We start from the raw sequence: 17,090 nt of genomic DNA on the forward strand, positions 1-17,090 counted from the left end.
TGTCAATAATCAGCATCGGTTAATGACTTCGGTGTGTGTAAATATAATTCAGAGAAGTCAGACTGATTTTAAGTGCTGCTACTGCTGTTGTTATTGTTGTTAATGCTGTTAATGATGCTGCTAATATTGCCGGCTGGATCGGTCAGTTGTGGCGCCTAGGCTGGGGTCATGGCTGTTGCAAAATAGACGCTGCGCTTTGTGATTAGCAGCCGTCATTTAAATGATGGTCAAGAAGCCGCCGCAATTGAGTTAATTATTCCAACCGCAGGCTATAAAAAGTGGCTTGGCAGCTCGAGCTTACCGTTTGCGGTCAAGAAAGTGGCCAACAATCAGCCAAGTTGCCGTTACTTTGTGCCACAAGACAATTTACCTTGCATTTGCCGCTGGTGGCAATTAATAGCCATTAATTGTAGAGGCGAATTAATTAGTTGTTTGAAATTGCCAAAATTAAATCTTAAATTAAGTAAAACAGTTGGCAAAATGGAAACATTTCAAAATTCAAACACTTTGAAAACTTCTGTTTGCTCTGCTTGGATAAATATATTAAAATCTATTACTTACTTGGGATCTGCCCTATATTCACGCGAAATATTTAGTTGTCAATGTTTTGAAAGTCTCTATAGAATTAATTTTAAATGTCGGGCATGTTGGTCGAACAGCTACTATGCGTTAACAATTACTATAGTTAGCCCAATATTATGCAAAATATGTTATTACAGCTTAAGTTCAGATGCATTCATAAATCGATAATTACTGCGCATAGACTGTTAGATTTTATACTAATGGCTATGAATGATATTCCGGTAATAATCAAGATTTGTCAGAGATTATGCCGCATAGCTAAGTTAAGATTAAATTATTCAATCACATTACATTTTTCTGACGGTCTGCTCGGTTTAGTCTGAAAAATTAAACAAAAACATTTAATAATCTCTGTTCTCATCTGACTTTGTTGCTTATTGGCTGTGCGTGTATGTTAGCGTGCACGCTCGTTGCCTGAGTCTTTCGTTTTGTCTTTTGAATTGAATAACAAAATGCTGAATGTGTTATTGAATTTTATATTGAGTTAAGCATATTTTATTATTTACAAATTTGAGAGTCTTATAACAAAATATAATTTCGCTTCAAAATTTTTGTCGACTTGTTGCTGCGCGGCAAGTTCAAAGTGGCATGCCAAAGTTGCTGTACACGTATTTGTTTAAGTGTTTTTGCTTTTTGTTTGTATGTGGTAATAGTAGAAGTAGTGGCTGCTTCGCTGCGATGCCTACTGGGCGTTCAGCTTGTCTTTGTGCCTTGCAGCGTGTTGTGCGCCTTCAGTTCCGCATGCGCCTTCGCCTGAGCCTGCTGCTGCTGCTTCTTCTTCAGCGGGGATGGCTTCACGTAGCTGGTCTTCTCATGTGCCAGCTTGAAATTGCCAATTAGACGCTTGCTGCTTGTTGTGGGCAGCCTCGTTGTAGACGTTGTTGTGGCCTTTGTTGTAGATATCGTCGTGCTTTTTTTGCTGACGATGGGTGCTGCCGTGCTTGAAGTGGAGCTGGAAGGCAGCGTCTGCCACTCTACTGGCTTGGACTTTAAAGGCAACAGCTGTTGGCTGCCAGCCAGCAGCTGTGCAGCATCGTGTTCGGGCACGTACTGCGAGTCTGGATCGAAGAGGCGATACTGCAAGTAGATGATGCATGTGATTATGACATGGGCATGAGCATGAGGCAGTGTCGTGTGTGTTTATGTGTTTATGTGTGTATATGTGTGTGGCATGCAGTGTGTATATGTGTATGTACATATATGTGTATGTATGTTATATTTATATACAAATGTTTAATCAATTGCGGTTTAAGGCTTTCATATGTACTTTTTCGATTGAGCATGATTTAAATATTTACAAAAGACACGACGCTTTTAATATTTATTTCCACAATTTTATGTATATCGATCAGTTATTATAACTATTAAATATTTACAGCTGCCTAGTAGCGCACAAAGCGCTTGAGACTATCATATGACCTTACATAGTTCAGCGGTGTGTATTTGACCTTCTCGTATGCCTTGTACTTCTTCGTCTTGGCATTGTATTTGCCCTGCAGCTTGTCCGTGATGCCCGCATAGTATCCGGTGGGCGTGGCACTTGTCGCCTTTCCCACCACGGCTGTGTATTTCAGACCCACACCGGGCACGTACTGAGCAGAAAGTGCGCCGGTATTGTAACCCTGGGACTGAGCTTGTTGTGGCGCCAGGATCGTGCCGTAGTTCCGCTTCGGCTGTTGACTGTCTCTGTCATCGTAGGGGCCAATGGGTATGGGCCAGGTTCGCGGACGCGAAGGTGGTGGCAAGACATAGCTAAGAGGTGGAGTGCAAGAAAGTAAATTAAGTTAATTCGAAAATAATAACAGCACTAGCCAACATAAATGGTCACAAGTCACAAGAAATTGTTACTAGATACTATAGATATCAGTAATTAAAAACAGAAATGTTTTTTTTTATAGAAACTGTATATATTCTAGAAAATTAATTTATAAAAAACTGCAATCTTTTTTAATTTCGGTTTATTTATTCGTATTTGTATTTATTCGATCATGTACGTTTCTATGATTGAGAAAATTGAAGATGCACGCATAATTACTTTTCAATTCTTATTTAGAATCTTTGCAGTGTTTGTGTTCTATTCCGAGCCGCATATGCTGCCTTAATCTAATCATTTAATTTTTTTGGAATATAAATTTCTTATTTTAAGAGTCTGAACTTCAAGAAGAATTATTTAACACTACTACACATATGTATGTACATATGGCACTAATATCAATAATGATACTGCAATTTGTTTGCAATATTTGTAAAATTGCTTAAAAACTGGTTGCGTTAAGAATTGAACTCTTGACCCCAACCTATTAGTATGAAAAAGTACAATAAATAATTTTGTATAAAGGCCCCGAAGAAACACTATTTATGGATCATTTATATTTATAAATTTATGATGATGATGATGATCTAAAACAATTTCTTGCTGCCGAGTGTATATTTTCATTTAGTTCGATTTGGATAGTTGTTCACTTACACATATGGATGTGGATTGGGTATGTCATCGCTTTGGTCCTCCCAGACGGGTGCTGGCTCACGATATGGCGGGCGGACAGCAGGCGTAGTGCGAGGTGTGGGCGGCACAATGGGTCCCTTGTTGGTGCCCCAATCGACTCGTATCGCTTGGCTTTCTGTAATGCTGGCAGCGAGGCAGGTGACTAGCAACAGGCAAATGTCGTGCGATTGCTTTAAGACAAAAGAGAAAGACAGTGTGTGAGTATGTGTGTGTGTGTGGGGGGAAAAGGGAGTGAAATGCAAAGCAAGTTCGTTGCTTAAGTCTTTTGTTTGCTGCAGTTTGTGAAAATTTATTGGCCTGCTCCGTGCGCTTTGTCATGTTTTGCAAATTGTAACACACCCTCTCTTTCAATGTTTGGCAAATCGAATGCATTGTTAATGCCTTCAAAGGCACCCGCCCTCTCAAAATGTATTTATTAACGTTCTCTGCCACAGATATACTTTATGTATCTCAATTGGTTAAGTTCAAGTTTGTTTGTTGCTCTTGTTTGGCAGCAAACAAACACACATTCCCATTCAATAAGACTTGCTTCACCTTAAACGACTTTGCATTTATTTTTATTTTGTTTTATTTTATTTACTTGACACTTTTGTAATAATTTAATGAGTACAAGCAATTTAAAGCGCTTTATTTAGTGTTTGTTGTTGCCAATTCAATTAACTGGGCAAACATTTTTGGTACGCATTTTTGAGTTTTTCTGATTCCAATCTGAACTTGAACTCGTTTGTTGCACGTGCTTGCCTGCCTCTGTATTTGCGCCCGCCTCTGCCAATAGAAGCAATTAAAAAATAATAATGTAATTATTAATTCTCTCGTCTTTAACACAACAACAATGTCAAGTTTATGCCGCACTAATTGTCGTCCGCTTTGTTGTTGTCATGTCAATGCGCACTAATGTGAAAACGAATTTTCTCGCAACACTGACATCATTTGAAAAATGTATGTCCACATACATACTTGTATATCTGATGCATTCAGCTTCATCTATAGATCCATAGAGTGACGTTGAATGTAAAATTTTGTGAATATAGCAAGTCATCACCTTGCATTTCACAGCTGTTTGCTTTACTCGTATATAAAGCACACTATAAATATTTATATGGAATTGCGCGACATGTATTCACAATATTTGCTGGCTTTGTTTAATTAGTGTGTTAATTAATGGATTCTTTATATATGCGAGCGTGTCTAGTTTAGTTAAATCAGGCCTGTTTAGCAAGGCAGAAAATTGATCATATGGCTCCGTAATAAATCGTCAGCGTTGACAGTTTATTAGTAGAAATGCACACATTGCTTGCTTCTAGGACTTTATAAATCAATGTTTGTAACTCTCACATGCTACGAGAAGACCAGAATACTTGTTCGGTTAATATAAAAATAAATATACACAGAAATGGCTGCATACGAATACATATGTAGATAGTTGGAGACAGTAATGGGTGGCTAGATTGGTAGACAGATATACTATACAGACCCAAACAAGCAAAACGGAGATCTTTATTTATACCATATATGCCTTAAATAATAAATATCGGTAATATTTAATAAGAAAAATTGAGATGAAACAAAAAAAAAAACTTGAAAACTTATGCTTGTGTTCATAGTGGTTCGAAACTATAGATGTGAGCTATTCATAAAATTTCGTAGTATAATTCTTCAGAAACCCGATTTCATCAGAAATTCTTTAGAAAACTGATCCGTTTTAACATTATTTCTTCGTTTCTTAATAAATATACAATTCTTTCTTTCAAATTACTTCCAATTAAATCTCTATAAGTACAAGTATTTCTTCATCTCTGAGGGGAAATAAGGCATTTATGTAAGTGGATATTACGTCTTAGAATCCAATCCATTATCAAGATCAAAACATATATATTCAAAATACACTCATTTGCAATTGCTGCAAGAAAACATTATATAAGAAAATGTTGGGGATTTATGATAAAAGCATTTGGCAAGCTATCTATTACACTCTATTAGTTCATACATGACGTAGGATTGGTTAGTTGAACATGGAATTGAAAACATACCAACTAGTTGTTGATATATATAGCTAAAAGACAAGCCAAATTCAACTTTATACACTGAGGACTACTGAAGTAAGTAACATTTGACTAAAAAAATATGTTTGTTATGTCTGCCGTGGTTTACATTTTGGTCCACAATCGTTTTACCTTAAAACGAAATCAATTTATGCAAGCATTGTCTCAATTGTCTGAGACTTCAACGACTTGAGGTTTTGAGCTGCAAAATCTTTTGATGGCGACTCTAGCCCCTGTTTGTCAAGACTTGTTATTAAGCAGCATGACGCCTTTAAAAATATTTGTGTAACAATGGTCAGAATAATGTACAATGTATTCAGACAGCATGAGGCGGCCGTGTGGCGAGTCTCATTTTAATTTCGACTTTGTCACTTCCGAGGCGCAGGCGCAATGGCCATGAACTTGAATTTCATTCCGTAGAAATCCCATTATTATAATAATTTTCTGTATCTGTGTACTTGCTCGCCATCGCCATCTCCATCTCATGTTGCGCCTTAATTAAAGTACACACTGAGCTGTCTAGGTTGTCGGAACGGCGCGGCGGCCAAAACACTTAATGGATAAGAATTACGCCTGAGCGCAATTTTTTGTCGTCTGTGTGAGTGTGTGTGTGTATGTTTTCTTTAACTGCCTCTCGAGCAGTTGAATGAACTTGGTAATTGAGCAAAGGCGGCATCAGTGGCACTCCTTGTTTGATTTCGTCGTAATGAGCAGGAGGAAGGAAGGTGAAACTGGGGCCGGTCTTTGTGATCAGACAGCACAAATTCTACCACACACTAATTAAAAAGAAACTGCGACGCAGAAAACAATCAATAAAAAGGCAAAAATATACTCCCAACTACATGCAACACGACAGCATTACCGGGCATTATCGTTGATTAACGCAGCTCGGTACGAAAATAATCATTCATTATCAAATGACTGGCCAAAAATCGAAAAAAAACTTAAGTGCTTAGTCAATATATTTGCGAAATTTTTGCAAACTCAATCGAAAACCGTTTAGCTGTGCATTTGGGTCAAGCTTAGATTTAATTCAGCGTGGCCAACACATTTTTTTTCTATCGATCGTAACTCTCTAGGCGGGGGCGCCACTTGGTTCAAACCGAGTCGGTAGGCCGCCCGACTGACCACAATTTTTGGAGCTGGCCATTGTTTCATTACACAACATTATCGAAAATAATATTATGCTGGGCTATTTAACGCCTGCATTTGGCGCTTTCAAATTGTAATTTGATATTAAGTGTGCCATAATCATTTTTTAAACGCCTTAATTGAAATAATTTATTTCCTATGCGGTCGTTTCGCAGATAAAAGAAAAAAGACAATGCTGCCAGCATCGAATTGTTGTAATGCATATATGGGTGGTGGCTATCGAATGCGGGCTGTCAGACATTTGGGCGTTCGGTTTCATCAAATTGCAATTTAATAATATTATATTTTTTTGAGCAGTATAAATTTGGCGAATTGCGCACCCACAGCAATGAGTGGCATTTCAAACATGCATTTATTGCAAACATTATTTTTACAAATATTTAATGCGGGCTTTTTGCTGCTTCATATGCTGATAGAAGCAATAAAGAATATTATTTTATGATGCAGAATCTACTAACTATGGATTTATAATATATAGTTTTTAAAAAGGCTCTATCTGACGCCATGTAATACACAGTAAGAAATTTTTGTTTTATTTGATCGAAAAGTGTTCGTTGATCATTTTATATTTGTATCAGCAATAAATAATTTGTAAAGTTATAAATAAATGTTCTAAATATAAAACAACAAGTATTTATATCTTTTAAAAACCCAGAAAATGAATAAAATAACATTATTAGTAAATTGGGTTTCAAATTAACGATTTTTAATGTAAAGACAAAACAAATATTATTTTATGTTTTATTAGATATGTTTCCAATTTAAACAATAATTATATTTGTGATAAGCTAGGCTTTTATTTTGTTTATTTCTATTTTTGAACCTATCATATATACATTTCTTAAAAAGATGCTTCCCCTTAAAGTTTTTTGTACAAATATCTGAATTTTATGATTTCAATAAATTTGTTTAATCAGTGTGAATAATTTGTTGATTACAGCCCGAGCTTTGTTTTAATTTGAAAATCTTGAATGTATAGTTGCTATTATTGTCATTATTCCAGAGTCAAGCTAAATGTTTCCTCAAAAAATTATATATTTACAACAATTGCTCCAGTTTTTAAATCGTCCACGTTGCAAGTTTTGAAATAACTGTTTTGAAAAAAGTAATTTTCTTCAGCTCTTGTCGATATTGCCGCTGTCAGCATCATCAGCAGAACAACAACTCTTAAAGTGCAATTCTATGTACATCTGTATAGTATATACGAGTACTCCTACATACATATCGACAATGAGATACCTTCTTTACGAGTATTTTTGTATGTAATTGCAAACAAGTGTGCGCACTCAGATACATACATACAGCTTCAAGGTTGTACAGCAATTCACAAAGAAGCTTAAATTATTGCTACTTGTTGCTTTGTGGTTGCTATTGTTGCCGTTTTTGTTTTGTTGCACAAATCGAACACAAAAGCAAAAACCAGCTGACGAGGAAGCCGCTAAAATGTGAACAAGAATGTGCAAGCGAACTGAATTTGAAGTCGGAATCGCCCAAAGGCGACGACGTAATAGCAAACATTTCAAATGAATGCATATTTATGTATGTATTAGCGAGTTGGTTGGGGGAGGCGTCTAAAGAGTAGAGTGTGTGCCGAAAATAAAGCGCGTATTTAGCAAAACACGTTTGCGCTCAGTGCGCCTTCAAATTGCCCAGCATTAAGACAAATGAGTGCAAGCGAAAAAAAAACGATAACAACAACCACATAAACTACAACAACTAACCACAAAACACTGAGCGATAAAAAGGCATGTCAAAATTTAACGCCAACTTAAGTTACGCATACGTGCCGTTGGCCTGACAGCCAGCCATGCAGTCCGGGAGGCAGACAGGCTGGGTGAGGAGTCGATACAGACCGCAGAGCAAGTTGGCTTAATGTGCTGCCGGTGACGTATGTCGTGAAGGCCAACTCTATAATTGATGACTGACTGCAATATTAGCGACAATTGGCCAAGCCTTGAACTTCTGCGCATACAGCTTCAATTGCTTGAAAATTGGCCACTGAGTGAATACTTGTATTGCTGGAAAATAACTCCCTACCTAGAATTGTTTATTCAAAACACTTATTTTTTCGAAATAAACATTCTCAAAAGTGGGGCTAGTCATAGAAGATGCCTCCAGTCATATTTTAAAGTGGATTTTGGGTTATATTTTCTGAATGTACCTGGCCTTAGCTTAAGCCGAATGTACTTATAAATATGCAAATGAGCGCAATCGTTGTTGGAGCATGTTGTTGCTGATCGCGATGGTGATGGCGATGGCTGTGGCTGTGGCGATGACGTCGTGTAATCAAGAAAAAACAATTACCTGCCACGCTTCGGCTGCTAACTTGGCAGATGAAGTCATTCGCAGTGGCTTGTAAGGCCCTTTATGTATATATATATATATATATATATATATATATGTGTTTGTGTGTGTGATTCTCGACAAAAAGGCCGCCTCAAGCTTGAAGGTTAACAGTCTGTCAGTCAGTCAGGCAGTTACTCAGTTAGTCAGTTACTTGGACAGTGCACCGCCATTGCTACTACATTACTCTACAGCTCTACTACTTGTATTCAACTAGCTGCCGGATGTCTTCTTTGTTCACTTTTGTTATAACTACCACTGTTTGTTGCGCCAGAGGCGATAAAGATGTAAATTTAATGGGATTTCATGGCAAGAGATTGTGTTACTAGAACGCAAGATTTATGATCCGACACAAACGCACAAACTCAATATGGCAGCACGTGTGTTTCGAGCATTTCCGGTTAAGCCTAATCGACATATTTATGATGAACATCTTTGTAGGCCTAATTTTAATAGCGAACTTGAACGAATACGCACTAAAAACGACAACTACTTAAAAAACATCAGTTCATTCACGTGTACAAGTCAACTGAAATTAATAAAAGATTTATTTATAATGTGTATCAGAAGCCGCTGTAAAATTTACATAAGAGTGCCATTTTGATTTCCTCTCGAATCATCTGAGCATTTATTGTTTTTAATCAATTGATTTAAATGCAACTGGTCATCATTTAAAAATTTGCATGCTCAAACAAATGTGAATTGTTAAACAAACAAATAAATTGCCAAAAAAAAGAATGATTATGCACTTTGATTAATTACCACAATGTTCCCATGCTATTTGCAAGCCTCTAAGTACATACACACAAGTATAAAATATAATAAATGTAGCCAGACAAACGAAATATACAACAAAAGAATGCTAAACAATATATGTATGTATATATATGGGCAAAACTAATCGCTAGCCAAGCCGATTTGCAACAACAAGCGAATCAGTCAGCAGCAAAACAATCAAAACAAGCACATAGCAGCAGGTGAGGTGCGGGGAGAAGCCAACTCCCCCGTCAATCAGTTGAATGTCTGGCCAAAAATGTGCTTGGCAATCAATAATAATGTTGAGAGAAAAGAGAGAAGAAAAAAAAAACAATAAAAATGTAAGCAACCATATCTGACATAACGCATATGGATTTCAATTATTTGTTGGCAAATTGCTGGCGATTAATGCGCACAGTCAGTGGCGTGTCTGCGGGAAGCTGGGGACTATTTAAATCCCACAGTGTCAATATCTGAATTATCTGGTTTGCTTAAATTTATTCTCATACTACTTCAATGTATTTATTGTACTTTTGCGCCTAGCTTAGATCAGGGGTTAATATTTTATAAAAATACTACAATCTTTTCCAACAAGCATATTTCTAAGATATGAAGATAGGAATATGAAAAATTTGGTCAAAATGTGCTAAGCAATAAAGGACATCACAAAATTTAAATTGTTCAATCTTTAATAAAGATTAAAGATTTACAAAAACATTAAATTAAATAAAACAGTGTTTTACATAATTATTGCAGTTAAAAAATAATGACAAATGTAGCTACAATTTATTCATTATTTTTGTAAAAGTTTCGGCTAAAAAACTTTTAAATTCTATCTCTCTCCTTATAGTGAATAATATTAGTGGCATAACCAATCGTCAAGATTAGAAAAATTGGCCAAATTATATTAAGATATCCTTTTGTGGCAATTATTTGATGTCAAACATTCTCATTGAAATTATATTCTTCTTTTAAGTATGCATATGAAAAGTTATTGCATTTCCTAGACATACCTACTACGAATAGCAATTTAGCAATATTTATTCATGAGATGCAGAAGAATTTAATATATAATTTAAAGCAAGTATGCCCCCACAAAAAAATCTTCGACATCATCACTGACGAAACTCACAAATATATTTACACATTTATTTAAGTGCTGCTGAGCTCACTTAAGGGGTTAATGGAATGAAGACTTGGAGTGCAAAAAATCTTCAATCTTAGCATAACTCAATGGCGTGCCCTTTTGTGATTGCTTCTATTTACACGATGGCCATTGTCTGATGCACAAAACTATGCGAATTATGCGAACTTTGGGGATTTGTGAATCTCTTCACGCGGCGGTTCTCAGATGACAAACTTGACCTTTTCCCAACATAATTGTGTAGATTTTTGTCTAAACGTCTGAGAAACATGCAAGAGGCGTACGCAGAATTAAATTAACACAAAAATTGTGAATTTTATTATTTATGAATTAATAATTAAATAATGAATGAGGAGTGAGTGAGGGACCTACTGTAGTCTCATCTGCAGCTTCAAATTGGCGGCATTATTAACATTCATATTTTGAGTAACAAATTGCAACATTTGAAGATTTGTTGGCCACTGATTTAAAACTTCGATCGCAAAAGTGCTTATTAGTATTGTTGTTGTGTTCATTGAATTTGTGGCATTTTGGGGCGTCATAGTTTTTCACAACAAAAGCCTTCAAAACGTAATAGCTTGCATTTTTAGTAGGGCAACAAATGCGTTTGTTTTGTTGTTGTTGTTGCCATTGTTGTTGTTATTGTTGTTGGGAGTTAACTGGCCGCTAATCATAAATCTGGCAACGCAGCCTTAAAAGAGCTTTGGTGGCGTCTAATCAGCGGTTACAGACAAGTTAATGGCCAGGCAGTTGGCAGTTTGAACTTTTGTCTACAAAGCCCCCTGGTATGTTGTGAAAATAAGAAATAAATAAATGAAATATATTCAGTTTCACGATTTTTTGTTGTTTTTTTTTTGTTTTTCCACTCTTGTTCGTTTTTGAACAATAGCCAAAGACAATGCTTAGGGTGTAAGGCAGTAAAGACCGTACCTTTTTGAATTGCCATGTCCAGCAGCCCAGGGGTCATTGAGCTACCGTTGACCGATGGACTGCCAACAATAGTTGTTATTGATCGCAAATTCATAATTTTATTGATTTCGAGCTTTTGTTATATAGTATTTTTGTAATTATGCAAAGATTTCATTGTTAGAGAGATGGACGAAAGGAAAATCAATGTAAGCCCTTTGCACAGCTGGTGGTTAATTGTTTCATTTTGTTGCAAATTTGTTTATGCTTGTTTGGATAAACCTAATTATTTCATATGCACTATGTTAGGATTGTGATTGGCATAATTAAATCTCGTATGGCATTAATATGCTTTTAGGTTAGTGACATAATTCATTGATATGTTATATAATCCAATAATTGGCCTCGCTCTGTGTAGATATATAAACTTTTACTTGTGCTTGAAAATGCTCTCAAAGTTTGAAATATATTAACAAAAATGCATTCTATTAATTGTGACCTTAAGCCTTTTTCTAGGCCAATATTATCTATAAAAATTAACATGGTCAATTTTAGGATTCTACATGTAATCATTTGATTGCAATTAGAACACAAATTTCTATTAAGATATAAGAACAATGAGCATTTGAAGCAGAAAAATTTTATGAACTTTCTAAACTTGGTCAGTATTGTCCGTTAGAAGCCTCGGACTAAAATTGCATTACAAATTTCATCATCTGTCAGAGATATGTAGGAAAAAAATATACCTTATCTGCTGCTTCAGCACTTCCGTATAATATAGTATATACCTGCTACTCATCATGAAGTTCACGGCTTAAGGAAACACGAACTGAAGAAGATTAAAATTGCACATGTTGTGGAGATTAGCAGACACTCTGCGGGTGATATTTGTGCAGCTTTATGTTAAAGCCGCAGAAATCATTTAATGACCAATGCCGACCAAATGATGTTGCACAAATATTTTATAAATTGTTGCTATTTTTTGTTTTTGGCAATTAATGACGCTGATTTCACAATGCGAAAATGTTTAAACAAAACACAAATTTGTTGGTACAACACATTTCCGGTGCACGCATCACAAAACAAATGACTTAAGGCACAAACTTGCGACACTGCTGAGTTGTCAATAATTGATATATATATATATATGTGTGTGCGCGACAAGAAGTCTGGCATTGTAAAACGGTAAACCACACGTTAATAACAAACGCAACAAACCGAGAATACTGCAAACAATTGTAAAATAAAACAATAAACAAATTGACAGCTCACATTGTAGGTCAATGCCTTTGTCAATTGCTTTATTGTTTTTTTTAGTACACACACACACACACACACATATGCATTCATTTGTAAATATGTACATGTTTATAAACAAAATGTGATTAGTATTATGATGATTACGTACTTTAAGTACATTTTATGGGAACCCATTGACTTATCTGTGATTTGTGATCAATTTTTAATTTCTTATGTGATTTCGAATTTTTTGAAATGTACGCTCACAAAATATTTTTAAAAGTAAATAGAATAAGAAAATGGACTCTACAAAAGTCATAAGATATAAGTTCTTTTAATACTAATATATTGTCAGCATCAAAAATGAACAACAATTTGAATAAATGCAGATGTTACCATGAACTAGAAAAATCGGCCCATGTAAAACTAATTTGCTTTCATTCTACAACTTTTTATTATATTTATACTATCCTAAATCTGAACGTTTATCTAAATTTTCTCGTATCATAAAGGAATGCAGTGTTCCATCTCGCTATCTTATGATTATATTTTAAATATATTTTCATGTGCTACATTTGCTTTTGAAATAGATATGCAGGGATTTATATGTATATATCCAAACAGTATGTAGAAAATATAAGACAAACTAAATTAAAAACCAGTCAAATAAAGTCAACGTGAATTGCAAAGCAAAGAAAATATATTCTACAAGTATATGCTTACAAATCTGCATACAATTACATTTCAGAATAAATAAAAATTGATTTAAGGAAGGTAAAGTCTTATATTTTTGCTCGAGTGTAATTGTTCTTTTAAATTATTCGTAAATTTGTTTTGCATAATTACAGAAGCGAGGCATTCCCCCCTGACTAAAATTGCAGAGACATTCACGTGCTTGCGCGTGCTCCATTTTTGAGAGATGCTCTCAGTATTATTAAAACAAAAAAACTAGGTGTTTTATGATATTTGTCTGATTGAAAACGTTGACATTTGTTTACATTCAGAAGCAAATATAAAGCGATGATGCAACAGTTTAGTATTATAGTATATGTACGTATACTTGATTTGAACACTTACCATTTTTATTTATTATTGTGTTTTTTATTACTTTTATTATTTAATGTTATTTGTAAATGAATACTTTTAAGCCGATTTGCTGTAAATATATTGGGAATAATATTATTTGCAATTTGTTGAACAATCACTTTCGAAGCCTTCGAGTTTGAAAACCGTTTACGTTAACCGATTTACACTTTAATTTCAACTGAAAAATTTGTGGTTGTCCTCTAGCTGGGCATTTTTAAAATCACTATTAATAGTTTGTATTGTTTTATATGGGGTGTAAGTGTGTGTGTGTGTGGACACACACGGTGTGTAATTTTAGATGCTCCATTGCCGGCGTATTAAATGACGTGTCGATCGACGTTTGCTTTTATTACGTTGAGCGCGACAATATACAAAATCAGATTTAACACAATAATATCAAATGGCAATTATGCAATTTTGCATTGACTGGACCCTAGTGGCCCCGTGGTGAGCGTGACAAGCCTGGCCCATTGGCGCCGCCGCACTTTGATGTGACAATTGCCGTCAATTAAATGAATTAAAATCTAAACACATACGAGTTCAAAGACTGGCTCTCGAAATGGTCGGCAAACTGATAACAAGTCTTTGGCAAATGAAACAGGCTGGCTGGCTGGCTGGCTATTTGGCTGGCACACCAGTTTGGCTCTTAACACGATGACCTAGTCACACCTTTTGGACCGCCTCGTTGTTGGTATTGCCAATATGCGAGCGAATGCCATTTTCTTTCCATGCTCGCCAGCAGCGTCAATGAACATGTCGGATGAAGGATTGTAGAGAGGTGGGCAGGCTGATGGTGGTGGTGCTAGTGGTAGTGGTGGTGGTGCATGCGTAGTCAATTTAAATGCGAGTAAATTTAAATTGTTTTAGTTTTGGTCATTCAGTGTCGCAAAAGCCAAATGTGTGAACATGCCACGCATTTTAATTGCAACTCAAGTCTTTGATTTAGGGTCGTAAATTTAAAGCAGCAGCATGTGCAGAAACTTTAAAACTGAAGTGAATGCCGACCATGTCATGAATATCTAGTCACACACACATATACTATATATATATACTTATTTATATATATTGTGCTAGTAGTACGTACATACATACATATATACGAGCACGTACGTGACAATGTAGCTAACTGAAGTAATGGCCATGTAATGATTACAAATCTGTACAAGCAGACGTGACTATTCAGAAAGCAAATCTTGGGCTAAAACCTTAATATCGCCTGTTTCTTTTTTTGTTTTATACTATAATGCTTATGAATGAAATACAACTTGGCCTCATCGAGGACCATTCTGATTCTGAATTACGTAAATTGAAAAAGTATAAAATGTGTTAACGTGCTGAGTTGAGTGTTTAACATGCATTTTATCTCATACGTGCAATGCGAAAAGTAATTATTGACGAATATCGCAAAAAATTGGTTTACAGTTGTTGCAAGTTGCAAGTCAATCATTTGAATGGAAAAGAATGAATTGTCAAATGGCTTCCAAATTGCACATATCACAACACTTAAATAGTTTTCATGCGCGTTATTAAAATTCTAATTTTATATCAGTTTTCAACTATAAAACTCAATAATTTGTATAGTTTATTAAGGATTGTAAATTAAATTTTTGATAAGTAAATTATAACAGCTTTACATATAAAAGGAAAATGCAAAAACCACAAAATCATTTATAATTTGAGCTTTAAATTTAAATGTTAATTTTTTCAAGTGAAATAAAGCCGCATGTGCTTGTTTAAATTTAAATTTGTCACGCTATGATTGTAATTGCATTACTTGTTCTAAATAAATATTGATCAGATATGAATGAGTAGACAAATGTAACTATATTTTGGAATCTTGTATTTCTTCCTCACCAATTTAACAAAACTTTGATATTACATTTCTATTCTAGGCTGAAAAAAAGTAATCTGACCTCATACTTCTTCCTTAGTGCCGCCATTATGATTTACACTGTTTGTTTTTTTATCTTAGCAGTTTACCAAAATATAAATTGTATGTAAAAGACGCCCAAATACACACACAATAAATTACAAAGCTCATTAAGGAGCATAAATCATGGTATGTAAATTAATTAAGGTACTTTATGGTGCCCCTAACTACTTGCACTTATCCAAGTCGCTGGAAATATGTTTCCGGCAAATAAAAAGCACATATGTAGGTACTTTAAAAAAATACGCCCATATTTCAAAACTAATTTCAAAGTTTTTATGCATTTGAAAGAGCGATTAACGTCGAACAATTTTAACAAAATTAGTTTTCGTGTCGGACATTTCCCTTCCTTTTTTTTTTTGGTTTCCACCTCTGAGGTGCAGAAAGGCAAGCCAAAAAAAAAGAGATAACGTGTGATTTATGAAGCATTTTGAAAACGTTTTCAAAACATTTTCTTTGCTGCTGGCCAAGAAATATTTAAGCAAATTAATAAACAATTTTGTGCGTGCAACTCCTTCTCCTTATTGTGGCATGCAAATGCCGACAGATCAAAGAATGGGGACGGTGTGTGTGTGTGAATGACTTTTGATTTATTATTTGCATATGCTGGGTAACATATTGAGGTGGTGGCGGCTGTGACAACCAGACCAGAGCGCGCCAGGCTATAGTGTAGTATGTGTTGCCCGCAGGCGATAAATTGTTGCACGCAAGTTCGTTGCCCAAGTTTTTTGTTTTCCTTTTTTGGCTTTTTATTTTTGTTTGTGGTTCACTTTTTATTATTATCAAACCATTTGTATTGCTTGCTTTTCTTTAGTTTAATAGGCTTTTCTGTGTGCATTGCGCATTTAATAAAATGCCACTATTTTTCTTATTCAATTGCACTTTAAAGATTCACGTGTCTGTCGCATAGCATTTAATTATTTGCCTTAATTTAATTTATTGCCTTAATACGTATTTTTCCTTTTAGTATTAAACTTTTTGCACTATGAACCAAAGTGGAGGATTGCTTAAATAGTTGTCACTGCACATACGTTGCTGGTACCGCAGTCTCACTGTTGATTATTGGACGACGTCAACGCCACAAGAGCGTAAAATAGCGTGACAAAACACGTTGAAGACACGAGCCGCACTGAAAGCAACGACTGTGGAGGCATCAGCAGCAAGTCTCCCGCTTTGCGGCCGCATCACGATCGGCTACTAGCTGATCAGCTGTTAAGCGACACGACTCGACTTCGGGTCGGAGCCGAGTGGGCCGCCTGGGCACTTACATACATGTTCATATGTATGTATGTTTGTTGGTGTGTCTACGTTAAAATATGCATGCCCATATGCAGCGCATTCGGTGTTGCAGCAACATGTTGCTAGGGCCAATAACTTCCGTCTTGTGCCTGAAATGTTGCTGTA

General features: G+C 35.6%; 1 protein-coding gene across 2 annotated transcripts; it reads right to left on the reverse strand.

Moving 5' to 3' along the window:
• Nucleotides 1–1,162: 1,162 nt before the first annotated feature.
• LOC115622963 lies at nt 1,163–16,808 on the reverse strand. Of its 2 annotated transcripts, XM_030517111.1 has the most exons (5): nt 16,718–16,808; nt 13,748–13,826; nt 3,050–3,258; nt 2,007–2,334; nt 1,163–1,659 (listed from the first exon to the last, which is right to left on the reverse strand). In XM_030517111.1, exons 2-5 carry the CDS (start codon nt 13,748–13,750, stop codon nt 1,276–1,278), a joined length of 924 nt encoding a protein of 307 aa, XP_030372971.1. In that variant the 5' UTR covers nt 13,751–13,826; nt 16,718–16,808; the 3' UTR covers nt 1,163–1,275. The 2 variants fall into 2 exon arrangements, with proteins under 2 accessions (XP_030372971.1, XP_030372972.1); XM_030517112.1 differs by lacking the exon at nt 1,163–1,659 and having other exon boundaries at nt 1,876–2,334.
• Between the last annotated feature and the right edge of the window lie 282 nt (nt 16,809–17,090).

This window comes from Scaptodrosophila lebanonensis, unplaced genomic scaffold (genome assembly GCF_003285725.1).
Source record: "Scaptodrosophila lebanonensis strain 11010-0011.00,11010-0021.00 unplaced genomic scaffold, SlebRS2 tig00000043-arrow-pilon, whole genome shotgun sequence".
In the NCBI taxonomy this organism is placed as follows: domain Eukaryota; kingdom Metazoa; phylum Arthropoda; class Insecta; order Diptera; family Drosophilidae; genus Scaptodrosophila; species Scaptodrosophila lebanonensis.